This window comes from Heptranchias perlo, chromosome 28 (assembly GCF_035084215.1).
Source record: "Heptranchias perlo isolate sHepPer1 chromosome 28, sHepPer1.hap1, whole genome shotgun sequence".
In the NCBI taxonomy this organism is placed as follows: Eukaryota; Metazoa; Chordata; class Chondrichthyes; order Hexanchiformes; family Hexanchidae; genus Heptranchias; species Heptranchias perlo.
The window spans coordinates 7967769-7993865 of record NC_090352.1 but is presented as its reverse complement, the minus strand read 5'-3'; the positions used below and the strand labels follow the sequence as shown (position 1 = coordinate 7993865).

At 42.9% G+C, this 26097-nt stretch overlaps 1 protein-coding gene across 2 annotated transcripts in view; it reads right to left on the bottom strand.

Moving 5' to 3' along the window:
* Positions 1–26097, bottom strand: part of porb (P450 (cytochrome) oxidoreductase b) — a 103978-nt gene that overhangs the window by 45430 nt on the left and 32451 nt on the right. For both annotated transcript variants that reach the window (XM_068007995.1, XM_068007996.1), the window contains exons 3-4: positions 6238–6286; positions 4877–5005 (exon numbers count right to left, since the gene is read on the bottom strand). In XM_068007995.1, the coding sequence (XP_067864096.1) occupies positions 4877–5005; positions 6238–6286 (178 nt within the window). The remainder of the gene's footprint in view (positions 1–4876; positions 5006–6237; positions 6287–26097) is intronic.

The following is a 26097-nucleotide window of genomic DNA, read 5'->3' as shown; positions in this document are numbered from 1 at the left end:
CCTACCATGTAACCACTGCAGAGTGTCTTAACCCATTATCTGTCATTATCAAAATACTCTCAGGCACATTACAGCCAGGTGTGAAGTCAAGTCCATTCTACTTTTCTGCAACCACCCTATCTCAGAAGATTACTTCCATGAGACCCGCCTCCGGTTCCCTCAATCCCGCTTCCACTAAACTCCCGACCACCCAACTTCTCCTCTATGCCCCCATGCTAGTTGACATTATAAATAGTTCCCTCTCCTCAGGCAATGTCCCCCTCCCTTTCAAAACCACCATCATCCCTTGTTCAAAACATCCACCCTCAACCCCCTCCCTTTCCTCTCCAATTTCCTTGACCTTGCTGTCACTGCCCAGATTCATTCCCATCCTTCCCATAACTCCCTGTTTGGATCTCTCCAATCAGAATTCCACCCTTCCCACATCACTGAAACGGCCCTAACTAAACTCATGGATGACCTTCTGTGTTACTGTGACCATGGTGCATTATCCCTCCTCGACCTCTTTACAGCCTTTGACATGATCAACCATATCATCCTCCGGCACCTCTTCTCCATTGTCCAGTCCTCGCTTGATTCCACTCTTACCCATCAAATCACAGCCAGACCACCTCTAGTAATGATTTCTCTTCCCATCTCTGGACTCCTCCAAAGAGTCATCCTCTTACTATTCTACCTAATGCACTTTGGAGATATCGTCCACAGACACAGGATCAGCATGCTGATGACAACACTCACTCCCCACCATCACTTTTGACCCCTCCACTGTCAGACTACTTGTCAGACATCCAGTCCTGGATGAGCTGTAATTTCCTCCAGCTAAACATTGGGAAAACCAAAGCCATCGTTTTTGACCCCCCCACCACCCTCCATAAACTTTGTACCCTGCCCATTGACCCCATTACCCTCCCTGGCCACTGTCTCAGGCTGAACTAGACTGTTCGTAACCTCACCCTGGAACAATTAGTAACACAAAAACCTTTAATTAAGCATAAAAATAACAGAATTAGATTTAACAGCTTCTCCTCCCCATTTTCAAATTTGGTTCAGACATACCCAAAAATGTTGGTATCAGTTTCCTTCAGTAATTAATTTTTGATGTGGCGACCTAGACATCACAAATTAGTCTTTGCTATGGTAAACATTACTGTGTTTGCAGTATCACACAGTGTGAACAAGGCTTCTGTCAGTCACTAAGTTTTGATCTCAAAAGGTCACCTGGCTAAGTACAAGGAGCTCCTTTTTTGGGACATAGTATACAGGAAGTTTTGCTTCAAGAGGCTCAACATTATCTTATTTCTACAAACGTCATTTTTACCACATGTATAAACCAAAATGCAATGGTTCTGTGAACATTTGGACATATGTGCACAATTCCCCATTTAACTTTACAGCATATTGCTGCCTTCTATTTGGACTGCATGCAGACTTTGCCACCAGACAACACCGTCTGGTCATGCATGAACTAAAAGTAACAAAATATTTATTTTTTAAAAAACACAAAAGAATAAAGGCAGCATGTTGGTGGAAATGCAAAAATCGAGCAGCATTTGAAAGATTATGAACAGGTGCATGTTTTGGGAGTATCCCTTTATCAGAATTCACCTACATTCCCTTCCCTTTTCATTGTATCATAGGAGGTACAGCACAGGAGGCCATTCGGCCCATTGTGCCTGTGCCGGTTCTTTGAAAGAGCTATCCAATTAGTTCCCACTCTCCTGCTCATTTCCCATAGCCTTGTAATTTTTTTCCATTTAGATCCTTCCTAAAGTGTGGTGCCCAGAATTGAAAACAATACTCCAGCTGAGGCCTAACCAGTGTTTTATAAAGGTTTAGCCTAATTTCCTTGCTTTTGCACTCTATGCCTCTATTTATAAAGCCCAGGATCCCATTTGCTTTTTTAACAGCCTTCTCAACTTGTCCTGCCATCTTCAAAGATTTATGTACATGTACCCCCAGGTCTCTCTGTTCAAAATTGTATCATTTAGTTTATATTGCCTCTCCTCATTCTTCCTACCAAAATGTATCACTTCAAACTTCTCTGCGTTAAATTTCACCTGCCTTGTGTCTGCCCATTTCACCAGTCTGTCTACGTCCTCCTGGAATCTGTTACTATCTTCCACATTGCTTACTAAATTTCCGAGTTTCATGTCATCTGCCAACTTTGAAATTATACCCTCTATACCCAAGTCCAGGTCATTAATATATATCAAAAAGAGCAGTGGTCCTAATACCGACCCCTTGGGGACACCACTGTATACTCCCCTCCAGCCTGAAAAATAACCATTCATCACTGCTCTCTGCTTTCTGTCCCTTAGCCAATTTTGTATCCACACTGCCACTATCCCTTTAATCCCATTGGCTTCAATTTTGCTAACAAGCCTATTATGTGGCACTTTATCAAATCCTTTTGAAAGTCCATATACACATCAACCCTCTCCGTTACTTCATCAAAAAACTCAATCAAGTTAGTCAAACACGATTTTCCTTTAACAAATCCGTGCTGACTTTCATTCATTAGCTCATACTTTTCCAAGTGCCAATTAATTCTGACCCGGATTATTGTCTCAAAGTTTCCCACCACCGACGTTGGGCTGACTGGCCTGTAATTGCCAGGTTTATCCCTCTCCCCTTTTTGAACAGGGGTGTAACATTTGCAATCCTCCAGTCCTCCGGCACCGTCCCCATATCTAAGGAGGATTGGAAGATTGTGGCCAGAGCCTCCGCAATTCATACCCTTACTTCACTCAGTAATGTAGGATGAATCCTATTTGGTGACTTTTGTACAACAGTTTTTAGGATGCCATTTCTAGCATTCCCCATTTTCAGTTATAATAGTAAGGGATGTAACATTGTTAACACTGAATGGAGCATTCACCTTTGTAATACCTACTTGTATTGCCCATTTCTTTTTGTGATGGGACAGTATGAGAACTGTACATATACTTCAGTTTGGAATACTATAAAGCCACGTTGGTGCTTTCAGTACTACTGCAAAGTGGAACCTTTGTACTGATACACAATTGCAGCCAGAGATATCCTGAACCAATTGTGATTAATATTCTGATGGCTGTGCCCACATTTTTGCACATACTGCAAGTGTGTTTATGCGCACATACTTTACTTGGCCATCTTAGCTTTCTTATATCACTGATCACTCCCATCATATTCATAAGCTAGCATTAACATCCCGAGCAGGAATCTTTTGTTGGCTTGTAAACGTTTAGGAACCAAAAACTGTGTAATTCTGTGTCTCAATGCATCTATCCAGTGAGATGCTGTGCAATTATGTAGGTGCAAAGTTCCATCCCTGCTCTGTGCTGAGTTAGCTGATATCAGCTGGTGCAGTGGTAGTGGCACAACAATTGGTCTCTATTGTTAGCCAGTGACCATTGCTGCAAATGCTCGTCAGATCAGAGGTGATGCTGCCAAGGGCAGGATACCAGAGGCTAACAGGCACTTGCAGAATCCAACCCCAACATGTTCAGGTAAGAGGGGGAAAAGCAAAGTAAAATCTTTTCTTTTTTAGGTGAATTTCTGTGATCAAAGGGGGTGGTGTACATTAATTCAGGGATGGGCCTCAGTATAGAATGGCTGCAAATAAAGTGCATTAATGCTGTATTCAAGAATTGCAGAGCACAGTAATCGGTTCAGGCTTCACTGTTCAGAGTTCAAATAGTGCACTCCCAGTTGGTAGAAGTGCTGAGCTGACTTGCAGAGGAGCAGTGGGCATAGGGGTTCATTTTATTATTCACCCTACTCACCTACCAGACACAGCAGACAGAGGCCTGGGTGGAGATCAGCTCCTCACCCTTTAGATACAAGATTACCTGAAGAGGAGAAGTTATAATGCAGAGTGGAAGCTATTTATTTATTTTTTTAAAAAAAGATTTTAGAAATAACTATGCCACAGTGGGGCCCAGTGCCCTCCTAGCCTGACAACAGTACGGTAGCACAGTTGTTATGTTACTGGACTAGTAATCCAGAGGCCTGGACTAATAATCCGGAGTCATGAGTTCAAATCCCATCACGGCAGCTGGGGAATTTAAATTCAGTTAATTCAATAAAAAAATCTAGAATAAAAAGCTAGTATCAGTAATGGTGACCATGAAACTACTGGACTGTTGTAAAAACCCATCTAGTTCACTAATGTCCTTTAGGGAAGGAAACCTGCCGTCCTTATCCGGTCTAGCCTATATGTGACTCCAGACAATGTGGTTGATTCTCAACTGCCATTTGAAATGGCCTAGCATGCTTTCAGTTGCACAATCCTGCTCACCACCACCTTCGCAAGGGCAATTAGGGATGGGTAATATATGCTAGCCTTGCCAGTGACGCCCACATCCCATGAATGAATTAAAAAACAAGGCCTCAGGATCTGCAAGTGATTTATGGCATTTAATTAAAAGTTTGTGTTGAATATTATTAAAATATTATATTTGCCAAATAACTGCAGCTTCATGAATCATTTTCTTCTTCGATAACAGTCGATGGAGTAAATTATTTCTAAGTATATATTTTTATTGCTAATTTATTCCATTCAGTATTTAACAGAATTCAAGAAACTTAATTAAATCTTCTGAATAATGAACCATTTTTTGAAAGGGGTGAACCTGCATCTCTTTTGGTTGGGTCCCTTGAGAGAGAGGGAAAAAGGAGAGAGAGAGAGGGAGACAAAGAGTGGAAGACAAAGAGTAAGGTGGAGAAAAGGGAGTAGAGAGAATAGGGGATGTCTAGAGTCATCACTGGAAGAGATACAGAATTTCTTGAACATAAACAATGTCATGAGAAATCACTATGCATGTTTTATACATATACATCCATCAGTTTTGTTTTGGTTATCCTAGGAGTTTTGTCCTCAAAACGTGGTACTAACCATATCATACTCCTCTGGATCGGTAGCCATTCCTCGCATCCCGTACCGTTGAGCGTCTTTTGAGAGCCGGTTGGCAAACTCCTCCGCTGTTCCTGTTTGAGAGCCATAAAACACAACTATGCCTTTTCCCTGCAGCAAGGAATATAAAAGAGGCACAAAACAACACTTCAAGATGTCTGAAGTTACTGCTTGGCATACTAATCAATCAGCATACACATGCACACATAGGGTGTGACATACTTAGCAGCAGTACTGAATGTACTCAGAAATTAGAAGCACCATTTCACTAGATCCACAACTTTTTAGGTAGAATAGTACATACAGTATTAGAAAGGGGATTAAAATATGTTGAAACTAATATACTGCTCCTGTAGGCATTTAATGAGAACAGGACTAAGCGCGACTGATACTCCCATAATTAAACAGCTAGTCAACATTAACTGTCTAGATACTCACGTGAAGAACTGTCATTTGGACAAGGTACTGGAGGGTGCCTATGGAACCTTATCTTAGCAAGAAATAGTGGCTTAAGGAAAGGGAGAAAACCAGAAGTGAAAAAAAAGACTAAAATGGCATCTCATGGTAGGCCCAATTTAATGGAGCACCAGCACAAACAATTCCCCACAAGCAGAGTTTCCTCGTCTCAAGCAAAACCCTACAGTACAGTTTGGAGGAAGCTATGGTTAAACAGTGCTCTGGTCGGACCTCACCTCGAGTACAGTGTCCAGTCCTGACCACCAAGACATAGGAGACATGCGATCCCTGGAGGTGGTGCAGAGAAGGGCACAGGACCAATCCATAGTATCACAGGACTGAGTTATGGGGAGAGATTGAAGAATTTGAAGAAATTGGGCTTTTCAGCTTTGAAAGGCGACTGAAAGAGGTCCTCATGGAGGTGTGTAACACAATAAAAAGATATGAAAAAGGCAAATCCAGAACATAACCAAATTTGAACCATAACAGTAGGGCAAGTTCAAACTAGCAAAAGGCAATTTAGAACTGATCTCAGGAAATAGTTCACCAAAGTGATTGAATCTTGAATGGACTTCTGGAGGAAAAAACTTTGAATCATTGAAGAATATTGTGTAATGTAGGTTCTTTCTGGATGGCTGAGTAGAGAAAGAGCTGAAAGCAAGTTACCCACCTAGTTGCCCTCTTGGGAATAGTGCGTCTACTGGGACAGCCAAAGGAAGGAACTGCCGAAAACTAGTAACATGGGAACAAGAGAAGGTAATCCATACAGTGTATCCAGCCTACTCAACCATTTTGTTAGCCAAAGCAGCTCTAAAGAGTCGATCACTCTCATCCCCAAGTGGTTATGTCCATGCTACAAACTATATCAAGTAAAAAAATACAAGTACCGTTTTCTTCATTTTTTCAATGAAACTGGTTTCTCGTAGTGTTGGTACCCTGCAGAGAGAAGATAAACCGATTACTCAGATAAGATTACTGAGGTATATTAAGAGTCATTCTGCAATATCTGGTCCATAAATTTCATTTTGATGCACATCTTAATGGAAACAGCGAGTGAGTAGCAAAATATCTCTCATGCAATCACCCCATGAGCAGCTACTATGGTTATCTAGCATACTCATATCAATACATTATAGGAAGAGTCACTTGCACCAAAACACTTACGTTGTGCCAATATGCTTCTTCTATAACACACTAAATTCATATCACAGAAGTTTCCATCTTAGAAGGAAGCCATTACGCCCATTGTGTATGTACCAGCTCTTTGCTAGACCAACCCAAAACTTACCCCACTGCCCTGCACATTCTCTCCATAGCCTTGCATCAATTCAAAACTTATCCCACTGTCCAGCTCTAACAGCAGCATCCACTAACTACCAGTATTTCAACTAATGTTATGGAGCTCAAAATAGTTTTTCCAGTGGCCTGGGTTGGAATCCAGCACAGGCTAATGCGATGAAAGACTGCTGGCTGTAATGGTGTTATGTGAAATGGGTTTGGGCAGTCTCAATTTAGGTTCTAGTGTGCATAAACCCACAGAGGTGCTTCTTTGCTGGTTAGGGGTTTCTCAGTGGGGTCAGCAGCCACGAATGCAGAGGACAGGCAGGAAAAAACACAAAAATGGCAGTTAACTCAGCAAATCCAACTAATTCACGCAGCAAAATGTAACTCTCCAAGACCACATGGTAGGAAGAATATGGTAGGAAAATATTCTTTAAATATTTTTTAAAAGGTGAGAGACTAAGAAGTGTTGGTCGTCAGAGGGATTTGGGTGTCCTTGTACATGAATCACAGAAAGTTAACATGCAGGTACAGCAAGCAATTAGGAAGGCAAGTGGTGTGTTAGCCTTTATTGCAAGGGGGTTGGAATATAAGAGTAAGGAGGTCTGGCTGCAATTATATAGGGCTCTGGTGAGACCACACCTGGAGTACTGTGTACAGTTTTTGTCTCCTTATCTAAGGAAGGATATACTTGCCTTAGAGGCGGTGCAACGAACGTTCACTAGATTAATTCCTGGGATGAGAGGGTTGTCCTGTGAGGAGAGATTGAGTAGAATGGGCCTATGCTCTCTGGAGTTTAGAAGAATGAGAGGTGATCTCATTGAAATGTATAAAATTCTTAAGAGGGCTTGACAGGCTAGATGCTGAGAGGCTATTTACCCTGGCTGGAGAGTCTAGAACTAGAAGTCATAGTCTCAAAATAAGGGGTCGGCCATTTAGGACCGAAACGAGGAAAAATTTCTTCACTCAGAGGATTGCGAATCTTTGGAATTCTCTACGCCAGAGGGCTGTGGAAACTCAGTCATTGAGTATATTCATGCCCGAGATCGATGGATATTTGGACACTAAGGGAATCAAGGGATATGGAGGGCGGGGAAGTGGAGTTGAGGTAGATCAGCCATGATCTTACTGAATGGCGGAGCAGGCTCGAAGAGCTGTATGGCCTACTCCTGCTCCTATTTCTTATGTTCTTACAAAAAAAATTTACCCAACAATTAAAATAACCATTTCACTTTAAGAAGCCTGCCTGAGCAATCAAATCCTGGGATTCCCATGAGCACGGTTTATATGGATGAGATGTCAGTGTGGGCAGGAGTCTAGCCCAAAAGGAGAACACTCGTGGCGTGGCCTCATTTAGAACCCTTCACAAAATCAGGTATCCTGATTGCACACCTACTTTCAGCCACTGCCTGCAAAGGTGCTGAGGCACCGCCTGGGCCCCAGAAAATTTTAGTTGCCTGAAAGGGAAACATTCTTCACTATGATGACCACAAAAAAGACTGAGACAGACACACAAAATGCTCTCAAAAAAAGTAGAAAAACCCACAATTGGACGGTTAAAGTGGAGATAATGCAGAAACCTTACATGCTCTACTGAAATCTTACAGACAGCAGGTTTTTAAAAATACTGTGCAGATATAGTTTAACGATTTTATCACTTAATTACAGGGGTATTAAATATATGCTTAATTTTATAATGGTCTGTTGGGTCCAAAGTGGAAGCTATGTGCCCAAGAATTGAAATCATTATTCCAACAGCAGGATTGCACTACTTGAGTAAAATACAAAGGTTAAGTATACTCAGACACACCAAACCACAAGAGCGATGTTGAATGGCTTATTAAAGTCATATGAACAAAGACTATTACAATGCTGAATGGGCTAGGAGTCATCTTTCTTTTTCTTGCTATTCTGGACCTTTCCTATTTGTGTTTGACCGAGTTTGTGAGTTGCACTACTGCCACTGTTCTGTGCGACAGGGAGAGGTGCTTTATAGCAACGGCATTAAACCAAGGTTGCAATGTGATCAGCTGACTGAAAGAACATGGCTTTGCGCAATTATTACGGGCTGCTCGACCAAGATAAATGCTGTGCCCGCAGACACTAGGGGAAGAGCTACTGTTGGGTTTAGGATACTCACTATCCTTCCCTTACTCTATAGGCACATAGACTCAAGAGATAGAGTGACGTCTGATTAATACTCTTTACTGATAAAAACACTAATAGAACCCATCACATGCTGTGCTCATGAGATCGGCACTGGTATTACTCGAACAGAAAACTCATCAGAGGTTTGTAAGCTGGGTCATCCAGGCCGCTCACGGTAGCCCTGTACAAAATTAGGTAGAGTTCATAAAGTGCTGCACTTTATATGATTAATCATGCAAGATGAGCACGAGATCAGTACGAAGCCACATTATTACTAGGTGCGGTTAATATGCAAGTATATATAGCTAATACGTAATCGCGCCAGCAGACACGTGGATCACTTCCCCCTTTACATGTATGTTTACTCGTGTTATTATCTGTTTATTCTTCTCCAGATGTTCTCCATCCAAGGATGTCACCGTATGTCCTTAGATCGCCTTTACTTCCTTATTTTTTGTAGATATTTATTACAGATACTACTACTACAACAACCACCACCTCACCGTTACATAATGCTAACTATTCTAACTAGTTTACTAGCTCTTTTAACCAACTTCAAGCCGGTTCCTTGCTAATGGCACCAAACTGCTAGTGAAAAGTGCTTGTAGGGCCAGAATGGGAGAGGCGGGGCAGAAAGTCTCATCACCGGCACTCCCCAGCCACCAAAATCACTAACCACTAAGAATTTAAGTTTGTTAAAATCTTAAGTGTAGCAAGTGCGTCAGCAAACTTGAAGTGGGAGCAGGGCAACGGGCCAGGAAGAATGCAGGTGGAGAAGAGGGGAAGAGCGTGGACATCAAGTGGGTGGAGCGGTCGATGTTTCAGGTAGAGCACAGGTGCAGGAGAGGGCACCTGTAGAAATGGGAGAATACCTTCACATTAGGCGATACAGAATGGGAATCCATCATGTGACCCAGTCATCCAATCATGGGTAAGTACCTGGGCAGGGGTTCAGAAACCAAACTCGGAGTGAGTTACATAGCAAGAATACGACAATTAAAGGCAAGAGTAAGAAATAAGGTAAAAAAAAGTCAGTTTAAATATGGCAGACAGGTATGAGGTAAAAAGCACAACAGCAAAGTGTAACGCTTGCATGAGGCGTGTGCTATATGCAAGACTTGGTAGAATAGAATTTTGACTTGCATCAAAATATTAAAAATAACGCCCTTAAGATTACAATATATCCTCAAAACATCAGAAATTAGGGGCTAATCCCTCCACTTCTGGAATGGCTGCTGCTAATAAGGCAAATAATGAGTATCCACTGGTGCAAGCTGAGGCTTGCCCTGGACCACACTAACTCCCCACAGTACTCAGATTAATTGTAAACAATTTTACAACACCAAGTTATAGTCCAGCAATTTTATTTTAAATTCACAAGCTTTCGGAGGCTTCCTCCTTCGTCAGGTGAGCGATTTTTTCACATCGCTCACCTGACGAAGGAGGAAGCCTCCGAAAGCTTGTGAATTTAAAATAAAATTGCTGGACTATAACTTGGTGTTGTAAAATTGTTTACAATTGTCAACCCCAGTCCATCACCGGCATCTCCACATCATGACTACTCAGATTAAGGCAGCAAAAACAACCAGTCTATATGGGAGGGGTTCAGCATCCGTTAAATGGCTCAACACCTCCAGCCGCAGCTGTGGGCAGCAGAGGAAATAGCGGCAGCTCCCCGCACAAGGTAAGCGCATTTCACTGACTGCACAGTTTCTGTGCCAGTGACTGAAGTAGCAGCTCATCTGCAGCAGATATTCGGGTTGGCAGGTTAGGTTAACAACTAAAATCCACCGACTCTACGTGGGAGGAGGTGATGTAGTGTCAACGCTGTGCCCAAAAACCAGGAGCAACAGAGAGGGTTGATGAGGGTAGATGTTGTGTATCTGGATTTTCAAAAGGAGTTTGATAAAGTACCACATAATAAACTAGTTAGCAAAATTGAAGCCCATGGGATTAAAGGGGCAGTCGCTGCTTGGATAGGAAACTGGCTGCAAGGCATAAGGCAGAGAGTTGTGGGTTTTCAGACTGGAGGGAAGTATACAGTGGTGTCCCCCAGGGGTCAGCATTAGGACCACTGCTCTTTTTGATATATATTAATTACCTGGACTTGGGTATAGAGGGTATAATTTCAAAGTTTGCAGATGACGCGAAACTCGGAAATGTAGTAAACAGTGGAGGAGAATAGTAACAGACTTCAGGAAGTCACAGACAGACTGGTGAAGTGGGCAGACACATGGCAGATAAAATTTAACGCAGAGAAGCGTGAAGTGATTCATTTTGGTAGGAAGAATGAGGAGAGGCAATATAAACTCAATGGTACAATTTTAAAGTATGTAAAAAAAAGATTAATGAAGACAAATGCAGGTCCCTTACAGTCAGAAACAAGAGAATTTATAATGAGGAACAAGGAAATGGCACAGCAAATAAATAAATACTTTGGTTCTGTTTTCTCAGAAGAGGACACAAATAACTTCCCAGAAATTCTAGGGAACCAAGGGAGAAGGAGGAATTAAAGGAAATTAGTATTAGTAAAAAAATAATGCTGGAGAAATTAATGGGACTGAAAGCCGATAAATCCCCAGGGCCTGATAATCTGCATCCCAGAGTATCAAAAGAGGTAGCCATGGAAATAGTGGCTGCATTGGTTGTCATCTTCCAAAATTCTATAGATTATGGAACAGTTCCTGTAGATTGGAGGGTGGCAAATGTAACCCCACTATTTAAAAAAGGAGGGAGAGAAAACAGGGAACTACAGACCGGTTAGCCCAACATCAGTAATAAGGAAAATGCTAGAGTCTATTATAAAGGATGTGATAACAGGGATTAGACAAAGTCAACATGGATTTATGAAAGGGAAATAGTGTTTGACAAACCTACTGGAGTTTTTTGAGGATGTAACTGGTAGAATAGATAAGGCAGAACCAGTGGATGTGGTGTACTTGGATTTTCAGAATGCCTTTGATAAAGAGATTAGTGTGCAAAATTAGAGCACATGGGATTGGGGGTAATATACTGGCATGGATTGAGAATTGGTTAACAGACAGGAAACAGAGAGTAGGAACAAATGGGTCTTTTTCAGGATGGCAGGCGGTGACTAGTGGGGTACCACAGGGATCACTGCTTGGGCTCCAGCTATTCACAATATATATCAATGATTTGGATGAGGGAACTAAATGTAATATTTCCAAGTTTGCTGACGACATAAAACTAGGTGGGATTGTGAGCTGTGAGGAGGATGCAGAGGCTTCAAGGCGATTTAGACAAGTTGAGTGAGTGGGCAAATACATGATAACGTGGATAAGTTATCCACTTCGGAAGGAAAAACAGAAAGGCAGAGTATTATTTAAATGGTGATAGATTGGGGAATGTTGATGTACAAAGGGACCTCGGTGTCCTTGTACACCAGTCACTGAAAGCAAACATGCAGGTGCAGCAAGCAGTTAGGAAGGCAAATGATATATTGGCCTTCATTGCAAGAGGATGAGAATACAGGAGCAAGGATGTCTTACTGCAGTTATACAGGATCTTGGTAAGACCACACCTGGAGTATTGTGTGCAGTTTTGGTCTCCTTACCTAAGAAAGGATATACTTGCCATCGAGGGAGTGCAGCGAAGGTTCGCCAGACTGATTCCTGGGGTGGAAGGACTGTCGTATGAGGAGAGATTGGGTCGACTAGGCCTGTATTCACTAGAGTTTAAAAGAATGAGAGGGGATCTCATTGAAACGTATAAAATTCTGACAGGGCTAGAGAGACTAGATGCAGGGAGGATGTTTCCCCTGGCTTGGGGGTCTAGAACGAGTGGTCACAGTCTCAGCATACAGAGTAGGACATTTAGGACTGAGATGAGGAGACATTTTTTCACTCAGAGGGTGGTGAACCTGTGAAATTCTCTACCACAGGAGGGTGTGAAGGCCAAGTCACTGAATATATTTAAGGAGGAGAGAGATAGATTTCTAGACACAAAAGGCATCAAGGGGTATGGGGAGAGAGCGGGAATTTGGTATTGCGATAGAGGATCAGCCATGATCATATTGAATGGTGGAGCAGGCTCAAAGGGCTGAATGGTCTACTCCTGCTCCTATTTTCTATGTTTCTAAAGGGGGTGCAGGAATAGAGACACCAGGAGGTGTATGTACACAAAACGTTGAAGGTGGCAGGTCAAGTTGACAAGTCAGTTAAAAAGGCATATAGGATCCTTGGCTTTATAAATGGAGTGGAGATGCCGCACCGCCTGAGGAAGGGGAAAGCCCCCGAAAGCTTGTGGGATTAAAAATAAAATCGTTGGACTATAACTTGGTGTTGTAAAATTGTTTACAATTTATAAATGGAGGCAGAGAGTACAAAAGCAAGGAAGTTATGCTAAACTTTTATAAAACACTGTTTAGGCCCTAACTGAAGTATTAAGCACAACACTTTAGGAAGAACTTCAAGGCCTTGGAAAGGGTGCAGAGAAGATTTACTAAAATAGTACCAGGAATGTGGGACTCCAGTTATATGGAGAGATTGGAGAAGCTGGGGTAGTTTTCCTTAGAACAGAGAGGGTTATGGGGAGATTTGATAGGTGTTCAAAATCATGATGGTTTTGATAGAGTAAATAAAGAGAAACTGTTTCCAGTTTCCTGTTAAAGTGCGATTGGGTTGGAAGAACTGTGGTTGTGTAATTCCCCCACCTCGAATGAGGAGAAGCTTCTCCAGTCATTGGTGTGTCAGCACAGCACTATCTCTGTACAACCATTCTGTGCAAAGTAGGGACACATCAAGTAAATGGCTATCTGCCTGCTTTTGCACTTGGAGCATTTTTATTCCGAAGCAAAGAGTGATGTTTTTAAGCCTTTAATTAGCTATTTTAACAGAATAAATAATCCAGCCTTCAGTGTGCTCTGAGTGGGACTTGCTAATTGTGTGCTTTCTTTTAAGCTTTTTTCCCTCCCCAGCCACACACCAGGGAGGTGCAGGTTCAGACCCAATTGTTTTTTTTTTCTTTCTCCCCACAAGTGTTTGAATGCAGTGGGTATTGAAACACCAGAAAGTTGCTGCTGCAGTCAAGGACCAGACACCCTGGGTAGCTGATGTTGGACAAACTGATGCTCAATGTCATTAGATATTCAGATTCATGTACTATTACAACACAACCAGTGACTGATCTATTTACTATGATCTATAAACCTAAAAGTTTCTAGTACATTCACACTTCATTCATGCAGAATACTTACCAATAGCAGTTTTCCCAATATTCAGTCTCATTAACCATCACAGTTCAGTCCATTGGCCCGATCCCAAAAAATGTTTGCTTTCCACCCTTTTACAGGCCTTTTTTCCCTACCTCTCCCTCAAACCCATACATTCACTACCATCCCAAACGGGAACATTCTCCAACAGATATGCTGATGCCGCTGGGAGGCATGCAGCACTGCCCTGGGTCGATCAACTCTGATTTTCCAAAGGCTGGGGATAATATTTAAAACATTTTTTTTTCAATACCCCCCCCGAATGGGGCCACTTGCCCATTAAATGGCTGCATCCCTTTTAAGGGCTGCTGGTCAGCATGCTATTTCCAACCATAATCCTCTGGTGAGCTCCCAACACTAAGCTAAAATGACCCTGGAGTTTGTCTTGAATAAGGGTCAAACCCAGGTCATCACATGCCCCCGTTCCCCAAAAACTGGAATGCTCTGTGCTCGTTGTGCAGATGCTGCTCTTCTGTGGCCTTGTGAAGAATCTACTTTCGTAAACTAATATGACTCATTCCCCACTATGTCCAACCTTGAACTCAAGTCTCATGCAGTTGCAGTGATGTGCTGAAATTAGTGCAGCAGGAGATGCTGATATGCTTTGAATGAATTTAGCTCCACATGATGCAGAGCAGCACAGTTTGAGTGTGACAGTAAATCCTATTTACACAGCATGTCATTCATTAGAATATCTCAGGGTACTTTAATTGACAGCTGACTTCACATTTCTGTGTATGCAAAAATGTTAAGGGAGCATCTTAAAGTTCCTCTCACCTACCCAAATGTGAGACTGTTTTTCTTTATTTTGTAATGATATTTAGTTGTATTTTCCCCTATTAGGAAAGGGGCAGTTTAATTTGAAACAAAAGGCACCAATTCTTAACAATGACATTTCAACCAGTATACGATCGACACATTTATACATAATTTTAAAACAGGCGAAAGACACAAGACCCAAGACTCTCAAAGTCAAACATCCAATTTTTCTTTGACAAAATATACAAAAGATATCACAAGAGGTGACAGAACGAGATACAGAGGTCTGAACGTACACCTCTTTGGTGTGAGGCTGGAGGGGGAGAAAAGCTTAAAAGAAAGCCTGCAACCCTCACGCAAAGCACACTGGAGGCTGGATTATTTATTCTAATAAAATAAAAAGGCTTAAAAACATCACTTTGCTTAAGAATAAAAATGCATTAATACAAAAGCAGGCAGATAGCCATTTACTTGACGTGTTCCTACTTTGCACCGAATGGCTGTACAGAGAGACACTGCTGTGCTGACACTCCAATGAATGGAGAAGCATCTCCTCACTCGAGGTGGGGGAGTTACACTACCACAGTTCTTCCAAACCGATCGGCACTTGAAATGCCTGCTTCTCATCTGTATTTCATGTCATGTGAACGTGTGCGCCTTGTAGGAGGTAAGTAAGTAAACTTGTTTTGTAGGTTTATCCAGCAGCATCAAATCCCTAAAACTGGAAAAACGTCAGCTTGAATCAAACTGAAACAAAATGCCCTGCGTGCCTCAGCACCACTGCCAGGGTCTTCAGTTTGGACCTCGATACAGCAGCTGATCAATTGCTTCCAGGTTTGTTGCCCGTATGGAATTCCATCTCTGGGCACGGCTGCAACCGATCTCATGCTCGCACAATGTACAAGTTCCTTTTCATAGAAGTCAGAATATCGGAATAATCAATGCACCTGAAGAATTCTGTCAGAACAGAGTTTTCCCTGTAAACGTTCTCCATTGTGCACGCACAGCTGCTCAAAAAGTTGCACCTGCAACTTTACGCTTTGCTCTGGTTCGGGGAGAGAAATGCTTATAGGGTCAACAGCAATGTGGAAGTCCCACTGCTGGCAGAGGGCTGATTCTCCTGCGGCCAGACCCAAACAGCAGTCTCCAGCGATGAGTCGGCAAACACCGTGCTTCCTGGAGGCAGAGAATGAAACTACCCTATGAGGTGCTCCTTGTGCGCATCGAGACACATGGATGCCACCTCCGCTGTAACACAAGCGAGATATTAAACCTAGAACATTCGACATACAAGCACACAGTTAACACAAGGCAGCAACATGCAGACCATTTTGCTGTCTTGTATCATTACACTAGTGTTATTCTTCAACATTAATTAGTAAACACTAACCTGCTTAGGTCTGCTTCCTGCTGGCGAACAGAGTATATGCAGCCCATAGTTCCAGGTGCAGGTTTCCTAACCTATCATGCAAGCTGGCTTTTGCAAATTATGCAGAATTCCCCTGGATTTATGCCACTTTTTTTGCTCTATTCAGATACTATAGACCGTTCATCCTGTCAGTATTCCACAGCCAAGATCCTTGAATACAACAGTGGGAAAGTAAAGCCTCAATAACTCCCCCAGTGGAATCCCTTATCTCAGTCTAACTGATTCATGATCCATATTTGCACTGTCACTGCCCCCTGCTAAGATCTGCTGGCACTGGAATGATTGCATTAAAAAATAATTCAATTTTCTACAGTTGTCAGCAGCTCTGTCCCTCTGTGCAGGAAATTATTTTTGCAACCTGCCACTCTTCCACACTCGTGTTTCCCTTGGCAACAGCCGCATCACATCCAATGTCCTCTCGAGGAGACTAACTGAGTCGAAAAGCAGCTGTTTCAGGACTGAACAGAGGAAGCCTGCTGCTATGGTTACCTAATCCATCATAAAAGGTTTCTACTCATGACATGTCTCCCGTTCTTTTCATCACCACAATGAATGATACATCACATCAAACGATCGCAGAAAACAAAAATATCAGGTGACAATCATTGCACTTGAATCTGCTAAGTACTTGGTCCTTGCTCATTAATATGCAATATTTAGAACAGGGATTGTTTTTCAATGACTTATTCTATAAATGGAACTTACTGAGCTGATCGTACAATGGTAAATGTTTTCAAAGAGCATGCATATATTCTAAACAAACATTAGCCAACAAAGTCCTGCACGGGTGATAAACAGCAGTCCCACTCCCCCTTCCATGAAGTGGTTTTGCTCATTTTTAACCAGAGTTTCCAAAACAAGATCCCTGGTAATCTGGTGGCAAGTTACAAGCTACTTGTTTTAATCCTGAGTGGACAGGGGAGAATTGCAATGGAGTCATTTGAACCAGAAACTGCATCACAACCTTTAGCTCAAACTTTTACATATAGCAACAATTCAACTGTCCCCTCCACAAAGCAATTTCCTCATTGCTAGACCTCAAAGCTTGATGTGGTAAACATTTCTACTACCCCTTGTGTGAAAAAATGCCTCCTGATTCCCATCCTAAATGTCCTGGCTCTAATTTTATTATATTCCCTCGTTCTTGATTCCCCCACCAGAGGAAATAGTTTCTCTGCATCTACCCTATCAAATTATTTTGAACATTTTAAAATACCTCGATCAGATCACCCCTCAATCTTCTATACTCAAGGGAGTACAAGCCAAGTTTATGCAAACTGTCCTCATAATTTAACCCTTTAAGTCCAGGTATCATTCTGGTGAATCTGCATTCTACCCCGTCCAAGGCCAATATATCCTTCCTGAGGTGTGATGCCCAAAACTGAATGCAGTACTCCAGATGAGGTCTGATCAAGGCCCTATACAACTGAAGCATAACGTCCTCTCCTTTGTAATCCAGCCACTTGGCGATGAAGGCCAACATTCCATTAGCCTTTTTGATTGCTTTTGGTACCTGTCTATTAGCTTTAAATAATGCGTAGTTGGACTCCCAAATCTCTTGCTCCTCTACAGTTCCTAGTTTTTCACCATTTAGAAAATACTCTGATTTATCTTTCTTAGGATGACCTCGCACTTGCTCACATTAAACTCCACCTGCCATAGTTTTGCCCACTCACTTAATCTATCCATGTCCCTTTGCAACTTTCTGCTCCCATCTGCACTACTTACTGTTCCTCCTAATTTAGTGTCATCTGCAAACTTGGATATACAACTCTATTCCTTTATTCAAGTCATTAATAAATATGGTGAAAAGTTGAGGGCCCGAGAACAGATCCCCGGGGAACACCACTCGTCAGATCCTGCCAATCTGAGTACCTACCCTTTATCCCCACTCCGTCTCCTGCCTCCCAACCAATTTTTTAAAAAATATATTCGTTCATGGGATGTGGGCGTTGCTGGTGAGGCCGGCATTTATTGCCCATCCCTAATTGCCCTCGAGAAGGTGATGGTGAGCCACCTTCTTGAACCGCTGCAGTCAGTGTGATGAAGGCTCTCCCACAGTGCTGTTAAGTAGGGAGTTCCAGGATTTTGACCCTGCACCGACGAAGGAACGGTGATATATTTCCAGTCGGGATGGTGTGTGACTTGGAGGGGAACGTGCAGGTGGTGTTGTTCCCACGTGCCTGCTGCCCTTGTCCTTCGAGGTGGTAAAGGTCGCGGGTTTGGAAGATGCTGTCGAAGAAGCCTTGGCAAGTTTCTGCAGTGCATCCTGTGGATGGTACACACTACAGCCACAGTGCGCTGGTGGTGAAGGGCGTGAATGCTTAGGGTGGTGGATGGGGTGCCAATCAAGCGGGCTGCTTTGTCCTGGATGGTGTCGATCTTCTTGAGTGTTGTTGGAGCTGCACTCATCCAGGCAAGTGGAGAGTATTCCATCACACTCCTGACTTGTGCCTTGTAGATGGTGGAAAGGCTTTGGGGAGTCAGGAGGTGAGTCACTCGTCGCAGAATACCCAGCCTCTGACCTGCTCTTGTAGCCACAGTATTTATGTGGCTGGTCCAGTTAAGTTTCTGGTCAATGGTGACACCCAGGATGTTGATGGTGGGGGATTTGGCGATGGTAATGCCATTGAATGTCAAGGGGAGGTGGTTAGACTCTCTCTTGTTGGATAGAGTCATTGATGCCAGTCAAGTGCCAGGCAATGTTATTTGCCACTTATCAGCCCAAGCTTGGATGTTGTCCAGGTCTTGCTGCATGCGGGCACAGACTGCTTCATTATCTGAGGGGTTGCGAATAGAACTGAACACTGTGCAATCATCAGCGAACATCCCCATTTCTGACCTAATGATGGGGGGAAGGTCATTGATGAAGCAGCTGAAGATGGTTGGGCCTAGGACACTGCCCTGAGGAACTCCTGCAGCAATGTCTTGGGGCTGAGATGATTGGCCTCCAACAACCTTTGTGCTAGGTATGACTCCAGCCACTGGAGAGTTTTCCCCGATTCCCATTGACTTCAATTTTACTAGGGCTCCCTGGTACCATACTCGGTCAAATGCTGCCGTGATGTCAAGGGCAGTCACTCACCTCAACTCTGGAATTCAGCTCTTTTGTCCATGTTTGGACTAAGGCTGTAATGAGGTCTGGAGCAGAGTGGTCCTGGCGGAACCCAAACTGAGCATTGGTGAGCAGGTTATTGGTGAGTAAGTGCCGCTTGATAGCACTGTCGACGACACCTTCCATCACTTTGCTGATGATAGAGAGTAGACTGATGGGCTGGTAATTGGCCGGATTGGATTTGTCCTGCTTTTTGTGGATAGGACATACGTGGGCAATTTTCCACATTGTCGGGTAGATGCCAGTGTTATAGCTGTACTGGAACAGCTGGGCTAGAGGCGTGGCTAGCTCTGGAGCACGAGTCTTCAGCACTGCAGCTGGGATGTTGTCGGGGCCCATAGCCTTTGCTGTATCCAGTGCACTTAGCCGTTTCTTGATATCACATGGAGTGAATCAAATTGGCTGAAGACTGGCTTCTGTGATGGTGGGGATATCAGGAGGAGGCCAAGATGGATCATCCACTCGGCACTTCTGGCTGAAGATGGTTGCAAATGCTTCAGGCCTTGTCTTTTGCACTCATGTGCTGGACTCTGCAAAACAAGATCAAGGCAAGTAGAATGAAGTTGGGCATTAGGCCCATCTTAGCTCATCCATCCAGAAAGTACTGATCCTTCCTATCAAAAAATGCAATGGCCTCCTAAATATTTCCAACCCAAGTCAAAAGGCTACATCCAAGTTGAACCTCTGATTCAATACAGGTGGCCTATATTGGAAACAGGATATTTCATGTCACATTGGTGCCTGATCATGCTCTCCGGCTTTCGTGTCCCAGCACTCAGTACTTTGAGCAGCTCAAAATTCATTGGGTTGGGGGGGTGGGGGGGGTGGGGGGGTGCGAGGAGAGGAAGAAAGATCTCATTCGAACACAATTCCTCTACAGCTTTTTAAGAGTTACAAAAACTGGCCCTCCCACATTTGCCAACAATGGGTTTCTGTAACGTGATCACAATTGAGCACATCTTCAATTCGCTCATTTTGATTTCTCAGTAGTTTTCTCCGAAGTCAGTTTTTTTGTTTGAATTCCTTAAGGAATTTCTTTTTATTTTAAAAAAATCTGTCTCTCTCATCACCAACCTCCCAACTGAGAAGAGAGAATATTTCAAAATCTAAGTCACAGGGCAAAACAACATCAAGGCAAGTAGAAAGAAGTTGGTCATTAGGCCCATCTTAGCTCATCCCTCCAGAACATATTGTTCCTTCCTACCAAAGCATGCAACAGCCTCCTAAATATTTCCAATGCTTTTTTTGACCTCAACTATCCTATCTGAAAACCAATTCAAGTGACTGTGTGCAAAGATGAACTTCCTAACATCAGTCCTGAATCATCTTTTCACCAGTTTGAACCGGTCCTACTGTCATGGCTTTTCTGTACCATTTACTATCTTATATACCACTGAAAGATCACCTCCTTTCCAGTCATTCATCACTCAGCCCTCTAAAAAAGGTCTAAAAATCAGTCCGGTAGTTTCTCTCTCCAGGGCTTAAATGTCTCTCATATGCTTAAGTATTCAAACCCCCATTGGACTAGTGAAAAAGACTACCTCTTTGGTTCTCTCTTTACCTAGGGTTGCCCCCAGTCCAGTTATGGACTGGACAGTCAGGGTTTTATGGGAGGTATCCAAACATTTCAATAATGGAAACCCTATACAAAAAGGGTAGGTTTTAAAACATAAGCCACAATTCACTTACGTCCGTGACTTAGAATGAGGGCGAGTGATTGAGTGATAACTAATTTCCTGCACTTTCACTGCCTGCCGAGAAAAATTGGGAGTACTTGGGCAGCACTACACATGGCAAGTGTGGAGATTTGTGGGATTTCTCTCATGTGACTGAGTGAAAACACTGATGGGCGAGGCAAATGGTGAAATCTATGCAATTTCACTTTGGGGTCAGGTTGATGAAAAAGGAAATGCATCTGAAATGGTGAGATTTTAAAATGGAGTAGAGAAGCAGACACTGCTCATTAAAAAGGCAACATTACAAATAGATACAGTCATAAAAAAGGCAAAGAGACATATCTGGAGGCACAGCATACACAAAAGGAAATAATAATGTTGAACTTAGTTAGGCCACAGTTGGAGTATTGTATACCATTTTAGTAAGCAATGAAATATGTAGTGTGGATTCATTAGGATATTACTAGGGATGAGGAGTTAATGAAGATCTAAAAAAGTTAAAGGGAGACAGGAGATAGGTCTTCAAGATTAAGAGTTACAATAACAGAATCACCTCCAATGGTTTCTCTTCCCACTCCCACACTGTTACCTCCGGAGTCCCCCAAGGATCTATCCTTCGCCCCCTCCTATTTCTCACCTACATGCTTTCCCTCAGTGACATCGTCCAAAAACACATCAGGTTCCACATGTATGCTGACGGCACCAGGCCCTACCTCACCAGTACCTCTCAAACCCTCCACTGCCTCCTGATTTGTCACACTGCTTGTCCAACATCCAGTACTGGATGAGCAGAAGTTTCCTCCAACTAAATATCGGGAAGATTGAAGCCATTATCTTTGGTCCCCGCCACAAATTCTGTTTCTTAGCCACCGACTCGGCGTCCTATTTGACCGAGATTAGCTTCCCACCCCATATCCGCTCCATCAACAAGACCGCCTACTTCCACCTACGTAACATTGCTCGTCTCCGCCCCTGCCTCATCTGCTGCTGAAACGTGACCATTCTAATGCTCTCCTGGACGGCCTCCCATCTTCTACCCTCCATAAACTTCAGCTTATCCAAAACTCTGCTTCTTGTATCCTAACTCACACAAAGTCCCATTCACCCATCACCCCTGTGCTCGCTGACCTATATTGGCTCCCAGTCTGGCAACGCCTCGATTTAAAAGTTCTCATCCTTGTTTTCAAATCGCTCCATGGCCTTGTCCCTCTCTATCTCTAACCTCATCCAGCCCTACAACCCTCCGAGATCTCTGCACTCCTCAAATTCTGGCCTCTTGCGCATCCCCAATTTTAATTGTTCCACCACTGGCAGCTGTGACTTCAGCTGCTTAGGCCTTAAGCTCTAGAATTCCCTCCCTAAACCTCTCCGCCTCTCTACCTCTCTCTCCTCCTGGGATCGTTCCTTATAATCTACCTTTGACCAAGTTTTTGGTCACCTGTCCTAATATCTCGTGGCTCTGTATCAAATTTTGTTTGATTACACTCCTGTGAAGTGCCTTATGACGTTTTACTATGTTAAAGGCGCTATATAAATGCAAGTTATTGTTGTTGGTTAAGTGATGGATTTTTAAAAAACTGATCAGCAAAAATAATGAGGGCACAAATTTAAGGTAATCACAAAAAGAATTATAAGGAAAGGTGAAAAAAAAATTATTTGCAGAGTGATTAGAATGTGGAATTCTCTGCCACAAATTGTTATTGAAGCAGAGTCTGTAAATCATGTTAAAAGGGAATTAACTAGTTGCTTCAAGAGGAATATTAAATAAATGCAAGTTGTTCATGGCATGTCAATTTCATCTATCCCATTTCTTGAGATAGATTCCTGAGTCTGATACCACGGAAATATCTCAGAATAATAAACGGTCTATACTTGCTGTATTAATTAGGCTCCCCAACTCAATAATTTTATGCTCGATGCTCGTCCTCTCCTTAAGACGTTGACATGGCGGTTACAGTTACAGCCACACGTGTCTACACTTCAACCAAGTTGTAGCTCATCTGTCAGCCTAAACAGCAACATTTAGCCTACTATGGCACTGCCGATAAGCATGCTCTGTTGCTTCTTTCCTCTTCCCACAAGGAGTTCTGCCTTCTACTAAATAGTAAATTGGTGTCAGCCATGGCTCTGTGGTAGCATTTGCATTGCTGAGTCAGAAGAGGTTGTGGATTCAAGTCCCACTCAGAGACTTGAGCACATAATCCAGGCCGACACTTCAGTGCAGTACTGAGGGAATGCTGCACTGTCAGAGGTGCTGTGTTTTGGATGAGACATTGAACCGAGGCCCCGTCTGCCCTCAGGTAGATGTAAATGATCCAAAGGCAATATTTTGATGAAGAGCAGGGGTCTTCTCCCTGGCTAATATTTATCCCTCAACGAACATCACTAAAACTGATTATCTGGTCATTATCTCAACTTTGTATGGGTTAATCTCTTAAAATCTAGTGTTACATACAAATTAAGACCAGGAGTAGGCCATTCAGCCCCTCGAGCCTGCTCTGCCATTTGATAAGATCATGGCTGATCAGATTGTGATCTCAACCCTACTTTCCAGTCTACCTACTATAACCTTTGACTCCCTTGTTAATCAGGAATCTATCTAACTCAGCCTTAAAAATATTCAATGACCCTGCCTCCACCGCTCTCTGGGGTAGGGAGTTCCACAGACTCACTACCCTCAGAGAAAAAATTTCTCCTCATCTCCGTCTTAAATGGGAGACCCCTTATTTTTAAAACTGTGTCCCCTAGTTCGAGTCTCTCCCACAAGGGGAAACATCCTCAGCATCTACCCCTTCCAGTCCCCTCAGGATCACCTCTCATTCTTCTAAACTCCAGTGTATACAGGCCCAACTTGTCCAACCTTTCCTCATAAGATAACCCCCTCATCTCAGGAATCAGTCCTGTGAACCTTCTCTGAACAACCTCTAAAGCAATTATGTCCTTTCTTAAATAAGACGACCAAAACTGTACACAGTATTGTAGATGTGGTCTCACCAATGCCCTGTACAACTGTAGCAAAACATCTCTACTTTTATATTCCATTCCCCTTGCAATAAATGGCAACATTTCATTTGCCTTCCTAATCACTTGCTGTACCTGCATACTAACTTTGTGATTCATGTACTAGGACACCCAGATCACTCTGTACCTTGGAGTTTGGCAATCTCTCTCCATTTAAATAATACACTGCTTTTCTATTCCTCCTGCCAAAGTGGTCGTCTCATTACCCCCGTACACCATGAGCTCTTACTTTGTATAGTAGCACCTTGTCAAAAGCCTTCTGGAAATCCAAGTACACCACATCCACAGGATCCCCTTTATCCACATTGTTTGTTACTTCCTCAAAGAACTCTAATAAATTAGTCAAATACCATGTCCCTCTCACAAAGCCGTGTTGACTCTGCCTGATTGCATGGAGATTTTCTAAGTGCCCTGCTATAACCTCCTTAATATTAGATTCTAGTATTTTCCCTATGACAGATGTTAAGCTAACTGGCCTCTAGTTTCCTGCTTTCTGTCTCCCTCCTTTCTTGAATAGAGGAGTTACATTTGCTATTTTCCAATCTGATGGGACCCTTCCAGAATCTAGGGAATTTTGGAAAATTAATACCAATGCATCTACTATCTCTGCAGCCACTTCTTTTCAGACCCTAGGATGAAGTCCGTCAGGACCTGGGGACTTGTCAGCTTTTAGTTCTAATATTTTTTTCAGAACACTTTCCCTGGTGATTGTAAATGTTTTAAGTTCCTCTCTCCCTTTCACTTCTTGATTCACAATTATTTCTGGCATGTTATTTGTATCCTCTACAATGAAGACGGACGCAAAATATCTGTTCAATTCATCCGCCATTTCCTTATTCTCCATTATTAATTCCCCAGACTCACTCTCCGGAGGACCAATGCTCACTTTACTTACTCTTTTCCTTTTTAAATACCTGTAGAAACTTTTACTATCTGTTTTTATATTTCTAGCTAGCTTTCTGTCGTACTCTAATTTCTCCCTCCTTATTATTCTTTTAGTCATTCTTTGCTGTTTATATTTAATCCAATCTTCTGACCTGCCACTAATCTTCTTGGAATTGTATGCTTTTTCTTTCAATTTGATACTATCTTTAACTTCCTTAGCCTTAATTGCTATCAGCTTTTAAGTAAGGTCAACTGTAAGTTAAATTTTAAACTTTAAATTTTTAAGTTTCTGTCAGGCTTAAGCAGAGACAAACAAGCAAGCTCTCCTACTAGAGTGCTGCTGTAGTTAGTTAATTAGTTAGCTCGGTTAAACAGGTTCCTGAAACAGTAGCAGAGCAGTGCTCACTCATCCGAGTCACCAACAGTATAAATACAGGGGCCTGTGAGTGCAACCGGCACTGAATGCAGTGGGTACAGAGTGAAAAACTTGAGAGTTTGGTAAGTGTGGGAGTTGGGGGAAGAGGTGCTCCTTTGCTTTGCCTTGCTTTTCCTAACTTTTTCCACAGAGCAGCAGCGGACCTAAGCAGCAGCAGACCGAGGCCAGAGAGTGGGGAAAAAAAGCAGCAGCAGACCTGCAAGAGAAAACTGCAGTTTGACATCACAGGTGAGGGCAGGTAAGTGATTGGGAGTGACTGTGGGCTATGTTTTAAGTTAACATATAGCATATAACAACATTTTAAAAACTGAACTTAATTTAATTAATGTAATAAATTAAACCAGGTAAATAAAATAATGGGAGAACAGGAGATGTGTTGCTGCTGCAATATGTGGGAGCTTGTGGACATTTTGTCCAGGGCGACTACATCTGCGTTAAGTGTCTGTGGCTCGAGGAACGTCAGTTCTGGGTTGAGGGGCTGGAGTCCGAGCTGCGGACATTGCGAGACATCACGGAGGGAGAAAGTTACCTGGACCTTTTGCTCCAGGAGATAGCCACACCCCTTAGATTAAATACTTCAGAATTGACACGTGGTCAGGGACAGAAGGGTTTGGCTGCGAGTGAGGCAGGTACGGAGATCCAGGAGGTAGTACTGCAGGAGCCTCAGTCCCTGCGCTTGTCCAATAGATTAGAGGTTCTTGCAACCCTTGTGGACAAGTGCGGGGACTGCGGGGAGGATGAACAAACTGACCACGGCATCATGGTAC